This window comes from Mesitornis unicolor, unplaced genomic scaffold (assembly GCF_000695765.1).
Source record: "Mesitornis unicolor isolate BGI_N332 unplaced genomic scaffold, ASM69576v1 scaffold46906, whole genome shotgun sequence".
In the NCBI taxonomy this organism is placed as follows: Eukaryota; Metazoa; Chordata; class Aves; order Mesitornithiformes; family Mesitornithidae; genus Mesitornis; species Mesitornis unicolor.
The window spans coordinates 20801-31139 of NW_010192584.1; the positions used below are offsets into that span (position 1 = coordinate 20801).

General features: G+C 36.4%; 1 protein-coding gene across 1 annotated transcript in view; it reads left to right on the top strand.

Annotated features, from left to right (window-relative positions):
* Positions 1-10112, top strand: part of LOC104542737 (ryanodine receptor 2-like) — a gene marked incomplete at both ends in the record, with an annotated part of 30530 nt that extends 20418 nt beyond the window's left edge. The window contains 11 exons of the mRNA XM_010187145.1: positions 2297-2505; positions 3386-3738; positions 4010-4124; positions 4858-5018; positions 5667-5826; positions 6091-6177; positions 6880-7106; positions 8016-8817; positions 9336-9536; positions 9660-9765; positions 9969-10112. Coding sequence (XP_010185447.1) covers positions 2297-2505; positions 3386-3738; positions 4010-4124; positions 4858-5018; positions 5667-5826; positions 6091-6177; positions 6880-7106; positions 8016-8817; positions 9336-9536; positions 9660-9765; positions 9969-10112 — 2565 coding nt within the window. The remainder of the gene's footprint in view (positions 1-2296; positions 2506-3385; positions 3739-4009; positions 4125-4857; positions 5019-5666; positions 5827-6090; positions 6178-6879; positions 7107-8015; positions 8818-9335; positions 9537-9659; positions 9766-9968) is intronic.
* Between the last annotated feature and the right edge of the window lie 227 nt (positions 10113-10339).

Here is a 10339-nt window from a genome sequence, read left to right on the forward strand (position 1 = left end):
AAAAAGATGATTTAAGCTTTAATCTTTCTTTTTCATTTGTTTTAGGTACATATATTCTGCCATATATATTAGCCATCTGTTAAATAATACATCTGTGTGTGACAGATAAAGTTAAATTTTTTGAACAGTAACATCAGCAAATTATACTTTGGGGTTACTGATCCCTATTCTCAGAGGAAATATTAATCTTATACCTATTAATTAAGCAGTTCCCTGCTTGAATTTTAACCACTTTATTTTCGTCTCTATTTCGGAGTATTTTACTTTCAGGAGTGCTTTGGGAGAAGAATTTTTTGTCCCTTCTTCTGCCATACCATAGCAATTAGGAATAATTTTATTTCATTTAAAATGAGATAATTGCCACCAATTTTCTAGACTCATGCCTGTTACTTTACTGCCTTCAGATTTCCTTAGATACTGTGATAACATGGTGAGGGGAAGGGGTGGGTGAATTACCTTACTTTTAGTGGTGTAGGCATTAAATCATCCTTGTGCCATTAAATTATAATGGTTCTCCAGTTCCCAGGCAGTAAAATCCCATTGAGGAGTGAGAGATTCTGAGAGAAATGGGAATTGCATGAAATCCCAAGGGTAGACTGTTTGACTGCTGTTTTGATTTCAAAGTTGATGAAATCCCAGTAGTGTAGTCTTCGCGATGCTTGTTTCTAGCTGGATTTTCATGACAGGGAGGGGAGGAGGGCGTCTGTATATATGTGCTTGTATGTATGTACTTGCAAACACAAGTATCAAATACCCAAAATGAATACGACTTTTATCAAGCTTTCATTTTTTAGTAGGCTGGTTTTAGTTTGGTTTTGCTCTCATAGGAGCATTGAGACTTTTCTGCAGGTCACTTCTCGGTGAATCTTGTGTATGCCATGTACTGTTGCAGAAACAGACCTTTGCCTTTAGAAAAATGAGGCTCCTCAGGATTATGGCAGTGGCTTGTTTGTGAGACACCATCTGAGTAGTAGAATTGTTAAACATAATTGCATATTATTACGCATTTGTGCAAGAGAAATTTCATACTATAGATATGAACAAGTACACTGTGCAAATGTCGCTTTCTCAGTTCGTGATCTCTGTGAGTGGGAACTGTCTGTAGGCAGAAAGTTCATCTTGTACTCCCAAAAGTGAGGAACATTATAAAAAGTGTTGCTGTCCTATGCTTTTGCCACATCTGACAGACAATGCTAGAAAGACACTTTTCTGGTGGTAGTGTTAGTCTTTCTACTTGTTTTGCTAAGGTGAAAGTTTTGCTCTATAGCCCAGTTATCCACCTGGAGAATATTGCAAATAGTTACATTTTATTGATATATGTGTGTGTGTGTGTGTGTGTGTGTGTGTATAAAATATTTGCTTCATATCTAAGAATGAATCTATCTGCGAGATCTGTTTTTCTGAGCCCATCAGAAAATGAAGAGGTAGAAAAATTAACGGTATACTTGCATTCTGTTTAAGAAGGGTAAGTATTAGTAATATTTAAAATATTTTAAGTATTCCTTTTTGATTTAGTTTTGTGTCATGTATAAATCTCAGTCTTCATGAATAGAGATGATAATTCTTTTCTTGGATTTTGGGCTACATTTAATTATCTAATCAGCTTTTTCTACAAGGTATGCTTTCTGAATTCTACTGATATCGTCAGTTGCTAATGTTTTTTTTGTTTGTTTTGTGAAGTGATTGCTTCCTGTTTGATTGGAGGGCTCTAACAAAGCAGAACTGGTTATGGGTTAATTCTCAAGGTGCTGGAGATAGAGCTCGCTACTTCCTTTCATGAAATGTGCAGAAACTTTTGCAGGAACATAAACCAATTGTTCATATCTATAAATGCAAAAATAAATAAAGTTACAGATATAGATGATATAGATATACATATGGCATGTTCACAGCTGATCACTTTACACCTCCTTGTCTTTGCTTTTCACATCTCTGCTGCTATGGGAAAGAGAACCCCACAGCATTCCTGTGAGGGGGATGAGGAGGTTTCTTCAGTTTGAAATTTGCGACCCAACAGTTTCTTTGAAGGAACAGTAAGAGAGCAGATGCATACAAGCGTGAAGCTCATTCAAAAGTAAAAAACAAAAAAATCCAGCCCAAACTCAAAAATGAACTACTGTTTCAAGAAGCTGCAGTTCTCATAATATTGTCAGTTCTCATCATCCATTGCATTTATACTGTTTTTTGTTTTGTTTCAGTTTTTTTTTTTGAAACTATTTTTAATTTGGTTATGGAAGAGAGCAGTTTTCTGATGTTCACTATGTATAACCCATGTGTTCTTTCACCTTGTTTTAAGGATTTCTACCTGTGTGCAGCCTGGGCCCATCTCAAGTGGGAAGAATGAACTTTGGAAAAGATGTCAGCACCCTAAAATATTTCACTATCTGTGGCTTACAGGAAGGGTATGAACCCTTTGCTGTTAATACCAACAGAGACATCACCATTTGGCTGAGTAAAAGGCTCCCTCAGTTTCTACCAGTGCCGCAAAATCATGACCATATTGAGGTTTGTGATCCTGTTTAAATGTTTGTAGACACTTCCTCCATTAATATATTTGAATTATGTTTCTACTTTTGCACTTCTAGACAAGCTTTTTAGTGCAATATATTGACCCAATTCTGGATGAAACTTGCACCTGTTACGAATTTCTTACATTTAGTTGCAAATAATGTAATTATTTGATTATTAGTATTTCTTTGTGAAGTCTGTCATGTGTGCAAACATGAGATTCTCAGAGGCAAATTCTACAGCATGTCCTCTTTAAGAGCTCCTTGTGCAGTGAGAGCTATGTTTGTAAACAACATCCAGAAACTGGGTGTTTTTACTTAACAGATACCATGTGTTCTGGTGCACACAGTTTGTGAAGTGATTTTCCCATAGCTAATTGGTTTTGATTTTAATAAATATTTATTAGCCAATTGTGTCAGCACTTATGTCCCAATCAGTTGTGCATCTTAATGGAACTGAACTCATGCTGTGTAAGTCTACCAGGAAATTCTGATGAAATTGATGAAACTATAACTTTTTCAGCTGATATGTATCACACTGTAGTATTTAAGAAGTAATTTGTGTTCTTGTGTATGAACTTGTATGATTTATATTAGTCGGCTTGTGTTGTTCTGGGCAGAGTTGGATTTATATTGCAAAGGACATGATGAGAAAGGTCATTTTTTGTAAGTAGGTTTTTTATTTAACAGCAGAACAGCAAAACCCTGGACTCCTTACAGTATGTATTTCTACATACTATGATTACAATACATTTGAATGTTGGCAGCAGACTGTTGCAGATGTTGCAAGTCATGGATGCTTATTCTAAAAATATAAGTTGAATATTTATAAGAGGAAAATATCATCAGCTTCAGAACTACATCTTTACATTTGATAGGTGATGAGGATTGATGGTACCATAGACAGCTGCCCCTGCCTGAAGGTCACGCAAAAGTCCTTTGGTTCGCAGAACAGTAAAACAGACGTGATGTTTTTTCGGTTAAGCATGCCCATTGAATGTGCAGAGGTGTTCTCCAGATCAGCTGCAGGAGGGTTACCAGGCTCTGGTCTTTTTGGCCCCAAGAATGACTTGGAGGATTATGATGCTGATTCTGATTTTGAGGTTCTAATGAAAACTGCTCACGGTCATCTCGTCCCCGACCGGACAGAAAAAGAAAAAGATGCCACAAAACCAGAGTTAAACAACCATAAAGATTATGTTCAAGAAAAGCCTTCACGTCTTAAACAAAGGTTAGTAGAACATTTCACTTGCTTTCCCCAAACCCTCTCCTCCTCCTTTTTTTTGTTTTGTTTTGTTTTTTTGTTAACTTTCCCTAATTTTTCTGATGGAATAAGGAGCAGAGGACCTGGCTTCATGATGCTGTGGAGATGCAAACACTTGGCTGTTACCCAGACAATGTTACTGCATTATGTATTCAGGGATAATGTATCAACTTCTTTGTTTATATATAGATATATTGAGCTTTTCATATAGTTTTTTATTTCCCTTATTTTATTACAGGTTTATGCTCAGGAGGACAAAGCCAGATTATAGCATGAGTCACTCTGCACGGCTTACTGAGGATGTGCTAGCAGATGATAGGGATGACTATGATTATTTGATGCAAACTTCCACGGTATCGTAACATGGGATTGGTATTTTAGCTGTTTGCTTTTCCTTTCTTTCTTGTTTTAAATGGCTACATGTTTTTGCTTGTAAGAGTTTCAGAAACTGTGTAATTTTCAGGCATGATTTTTAATTTAAATGTGTGTAGTAGTCCTGATAACACCAAACAGAAGGGAGGATGAATAAGTAGTTCTAGAATAATGTAATAAATAGGAAAAAGTGCACTGAACGAGTAAGACAATATTCAGGACCATTTGAAAACATCTATACTAATTTTACTCAGTGTTTATTTCATGGAATTCCCAGTGAAAATTTTGTGCATCTTTCTCTGACAAGATCAGCTTCATAAGAACTCATTTATCAGTGTTCAAAGGAAAAAATACTCATCTTTTGGATGTATTTTCCTCTTTCTAAAAGATATTGGATACTAGAAATGGAGTCATCTACAGTATAGAATCTGTAGCTGCAGTACAGGAATAGCCTACAGTGCTTTGATGCAGAAGCCTACAATACAAGCATCTAAGCCACATCTTTTAACTTTTCCAGTTTTTGTTTCATCTGTATTTTGATTTGTGTTTATATTCTTTTGTTGCATTGCTTATAAAGTGGACTTATACAAGCCTATGCTGCTTTTGAAGAGATGAAATATTTGTAGATTTTAGAACAGCAAATTAATTCTGAATCAAACTGATACACTGGAAATGAAATGCTAATGTTTACTGACAGTATGTTTTTATTGACAGTACTATTATTCAGTGAGGATATTTCCTGGTCAAGAGCCTGCTAACGTCTGGGTGGGGTGGATTACATCTGACTTTCACCAGTATGACACAAGCTTTGACTTGGACCGAGTGCGTACGGTCACAGTTACACTGGGAGATGAAAAAGGGAAGGTTCATGAGAGGTTGGTTATGATTTTCTTAAAATACACATTTTGTATCCATAAGAGCAACTAAAAATTTATAAACTGTAAATCCACCCCATTTAATATAATTGGGTTAATGTAAAAAGAAAAATAATAGGAAAAAGTGTAACTTTGCTTATTTTCTCCTATTGCTTGTGAAGAAACAGTGGAGTAATGATCTAATCAAATAAATAGGCACTGAAAAGTAAAATAGTGCAGCTTTTCCATGTATTTTCAAATCATGATCCTGTAAATACAGACTTCTGAACTGGTAAAGAGTAGAGCAAAATACCTTGTAGTATTTTTGGAATTTTTTTGGTTTTGAGTACAGCAGCAGCTCCTGTCAGCACTTAAGCTTGTGATCCATGCCAGAAACATTGACTTGCAAAGTCAGTTTTGTCTCTTGGAATTTTGCAAAAGATTTGAGCGTGTTCATATCTTATCATCTTCAGTTTTTGTTGAGTTTTTCTATTTTGGTTTTTTTCAATGATGGGAAGTTTAGGTTTCATTGCATTTTGGCGTTGGTTGTGGTGGGATCCGCTGTTTTCAGCCAGAAGGCCCTGTTTGCAGCCACACAAAATTGTTCTTAGTCCATTACATAAAGTCTATATGCACCATCCATAAATAAATTTGTCTTTTGGCATTCAGTATAAAACGCAGCAACTGCTATATGGTGTGCGCAGGAGAGAGCATGAGCCCTGGGCAAGGACGTAATAACAACGGCCTGGAGATTGGTTGCTTGGTTGATGCCGCAAGTGGCCTGCTGACCTTCACAGCTAACGGCAAGGAGCTGGGCACGTACTACCAGGTGACTGTGTTTTGATAGTGTCGTCTGGGGGAAGACGGAAAGCCACATCCTCAGGGGACCTCTTACTAGAAACTTTGGTACAAGATTGGAAAAAAAGTAATTGTCACTGTTGTGACAGTGATTTTTCCCTCTTATTTGGATTTTCTGGGGTTTTATTCAAAGACTTGCACTTATTGACTGTCAATACAGATATAAGGGTTTTTTTAATATGTAATATTGTTTTGCTGTCTTCAATGGTTATATATTTGTGCATTTTTTACTTAGGTTGAACCGAGTACAAAGTTATTTCCTGCTGTATTTGCTCAAGCTACAAGCCCCAATGTTTTCCAGTTTGAATTGGGAAGAATAAAGGTAAATAATGCTTGGTTTTGTGCAGGTTGAGGACTAATATATCGTATCAAATAATGTTGTTATTTTTTGAGCCATTTATTGCCTGCAACGTGTTCTTGGTATTGGACACATCTTTATGATTCCAAGTGTTTGCACTATTGCCAGTTTTATTCATAACTCGGTTTTAAATACGTCTTGTATTTAAAATACAGTACATTGAATGAGAAGGGCTGTAACTGATTCAATTTGGCAGCAGATCCTGCAAAGTCCCATTGAATTTTCTGAATCTCATCCTACATGATGAATTGAAATCACTGGGGTTAGTAAGGCAAATCTCTTATTCTACAAAGTATGGATGACCAGTGTATCTGCAGATTAGAGTAGGGTTTTAAAATAGTTTTAAAGTATATTTAAACATGGATGTCTAAGAAATCAGAAGAAGTAAAAGAAGAGTGGAGTTCAGATCTCTGGTCGAAGGAAGTGACCACACATTCCATTCAAGTTTATATTTCAAATTTAGCTATTTTAAAAAATTTGTTATGGACAATGCTTTCTTGCTGCTAATCTGCCAACCATTACTAGCTGGTTTTACAAACTACTGAAACAGTTAATTTCCTGTTGCACTCCACTTTACTACATATTGAACATATTTCTTGAAAAATATGTATTCATTTTTTGGTAAGGGTAATGAAGCTGACTGTCTCTACTGTTGGAATTTTCCAGAATGTAATGCCATTGTCTGCTGGCTTGTTCAAAAGTGAACACAAAAACCCGGTCTCTCAGTGTCCTCCGCGCCTCCATGTCCAATTTCTGACCCATGTGCTTTGGAGTAGAGTGCCAAATCACTTCCTGAAGGTTGATGTCTCGCGGATCAGTGAGCGTCAAGGCTGGATGATACAGTGCCTGAATCCTTTGCAGTTCATGGCCCTTCATATCCCTGAAGAAAACAGGTTGATCTTTCTGTTGAACTGTATCAGAGTTAGGTTGGGATTAAACATGTAATAACATTACTGTAAGAAAATGTGTATTTGTAACACACGTAGATAAAGGTAGTGTGTTTTGATTTAGCTAATATTAAAAAAAAATCAATCTTCTTTTCAGTGTTTTAAAATCTGATTCCTTTTGTTGTGTTTTGAACCTCTCCTAGTTTCTCTCCAAACTCTTTGATAGTATATATAGGCTTTGAATGCAAATGAAAGAAACTCTGATTATAAATTATTAAATATAATCCGTAAGATAGGCAAGGATCTGTTTTTATAGATTTTTTAAAGATTTGTTACCAATTTAATTATTTCACTACTTTACTTTTTCTAAATTTAAACAACTGAAGAAATTTAACTTTGTGATTTTCTTGTTACCCACTAGTGTTTTACCAGTGCCAAAACTGAAAATAAAATCACTAAAAAATTAGGTAAGAATTCTAAACAAACAACCCTGCCCCGAAGCTTCTACAAATGATCTTTTTAGTCTGTTGCCAATTTGCAACCCCATATCCAAAACCAATAAATGATACAAATATCTCAACCTATACCAGTTTTAAAACCTTCATTTTCAGTTATCCAAATTCTTGTTTGCGGTATGAAGTATTTTGTGTTAAGTAAATAATTTTGATTTTTCGTCACTGAAAACATTTGAAGATGTACTTTAGGAGTGACTTGAATAAATTCCTGATTGAACTTCGTTGTTAGTCCCGATTCTTAGGGTGACATTGTTTCTCACATGAAAGCTGCAATGTGGAAAAAGTCCCTCTCTAGTACAGATGTTGAGCCAGTGTTTTCCTGAGGGAAAATTTTTAATTTCTTCACTTAAGTCAGTTTTTGCACTGATAGGGAATTTACTGTACTGTTTTTTATTTGCAGAACAATTGATATTTTGGAGCTGACAGAACAAGAAGAATTGCTGAAATTTCACTACCATACCCTCCGGTTGTATTCAGCTGTTTGTGCTTTAGGCAACAACCGTGTTGCCCATGCTATGTGTAGCCACGTGGATGAATCTCAGCTCCTGTATGCTATTGAGAATAAATATATGCCAGGATTGTTACGTGCAGGATATTATGACTTACTCATTGACATCCATCTCAACACCTATGCAACTGCCAGGTTAATGATGAATAATGAATTTATAGTTCCAATGACAGATGAGACCAAGAGCATTACTTTGTTTCCTGATGAAAACAAAAAGCATGGCCTCCCTGGTATAGGACTTAGCACTTCATTAAGGCCAAGAATGCAGTTTTCCTTGCCAAGTTTTGTAAGCATTAGCAGTGAATGCTTTCAGTTCAGTCCTGAATTCCCACTGGAGGTCTTAAAGGCAAAAACCATAGAGATGCTGACTGAAGCTGTTCAGGAGGGCAGCCTCCATGTCAGAGATCCAGTTGGAGGTTCCACTGAGTTTCTCTTTGTTCCTCTCATCAAGCTCTTTTATACCCTCCTAATAATGGGGATATTTCACAATGGGGATCTGAAACACATCTTGCAGTTGATTGAGCCCCGGGTTTTCAAAGAAGCAGTGAGCCAGGAGGATGAAAAATATTTCTCAGAGAAGGAGTTGAGTTCAGATGTGCTGAAGGCAGAAGAAGGAGAGGAAGAAACCAGAGGGGAGCAAGTACCAAAGGAAGGACTCCTCCAGATGAAGCTTCCAGAACCTGTCAAATTACAGGTAACAATACTGCAGTGATAGTGGTTGTTCCTATTTCTTCACAGACCCTTTTTTCTTCATTTAGTAATTTGTTTTTCAAGAAATACAGCATTTTGATGTTAGTTAAATAGAGAAATAATTTCCTTGCAGGTAATAAGAAGATTTAGGTTCTTCCTGATGATACAAACTTGTTCATCGTATATCAAACACCTGTTCTTTCATTAAATAGAATTACTTTCTCAATGAAATTGGCAGGGAATTCTTGGTTTTATGGATCCAGAACCAGAAATTCCCTGGAAGCACTGAGTAAATCCATTCTCCTTTAACTTTTATTAAAGTCTTACGTTTTATGTCTGAGGCACATAAATCTCTTGGAGATGCCAGATATTCCTCGAGTAAGATCGCTTCACATGTGACAGCTTTAAAGATCTCAGTCACTTTAATTGCTGCTGTAAGAATTCTGTCCTTATTTGCATAATATATAGATGATACTGCTTAGCTTGCCAACTCTTCTTTCTCTTATGATACTGTTTTCTCAGATGTGTCATCTACTGCAGTACCTGTGTGATTGCCAGGTACGACACCGAATAGAAGCCATTGTGGCATTTTCGGATGATTTTGTGGCCAAACTTCAAGAGAATCAGCGCTTCCGGTACAATGAAGTGATGCAGGCCTTGAACATGTCTGCTGCCCTGACGGCTAGAAAAACAAAAGAATTTCGGTCTCCACCTCAGGAGCAGGTACAGCTTAGAATGGAAAAAATTATTTTTTGTTGTGCTCTGTGTGTGGCAGAGTTCTGTTTGGTTTAAAAGTTTTTTCTTTTGGAGACCACTATCATTTGCCTTTCCTTTGTGTTCTTCAAGATTAACATGCTACTGAACTTTAAAGATGATAAAAATGATTGTCCTTGCCCTGAAGAAATTCGTGATCAACTCTTGGATTTCCATGAAGACCTAATGACACACTGTGGTAAATCTTGTTACTGAATATTTTTACTTTTTAAATTAAAATGGCTTTACAAGCAATTTTTCTAAATAATTTTGCATAGGAAACATCAACTAAGTAGTCTATAGATTACACTATATCAGTTACACATACTTTCAAATAAAGATACTCAGCTTGTAGTAAAAATTTTATTCTTTTACTATTCAGTGTATTTTTTTTTATTTCAGGAATCGAACTAGATGAAGATGGAACCTTGGATGGAAACAGTGATTTAACCATTCGGGGGCGCCTCCTATACCTTATGGAAAAAGTTACATATCTGAAGAAGAAGCAAGCTGAGAAGCCACTTGATGATGATGCTAAGACATCCTGTAAGCAAATTTAAATCAGTTTATTGTATCCTAATTCCAAATGGCTAAAGAAACAGGAGGAAGTTCTTAATATATTTGCAGCAAAAAACTGGGATTGAGTGCTCCCTCAGCAAGTTTGCAGATGACACTAAGTTGGGAGGGAGTGTTGATCTGCCTGAGGGTAGGAAGGCTCTACAGAGGGACCTGGATAGGTTGTATCAATGGACTGAGGCCAACTGTATGAGCTT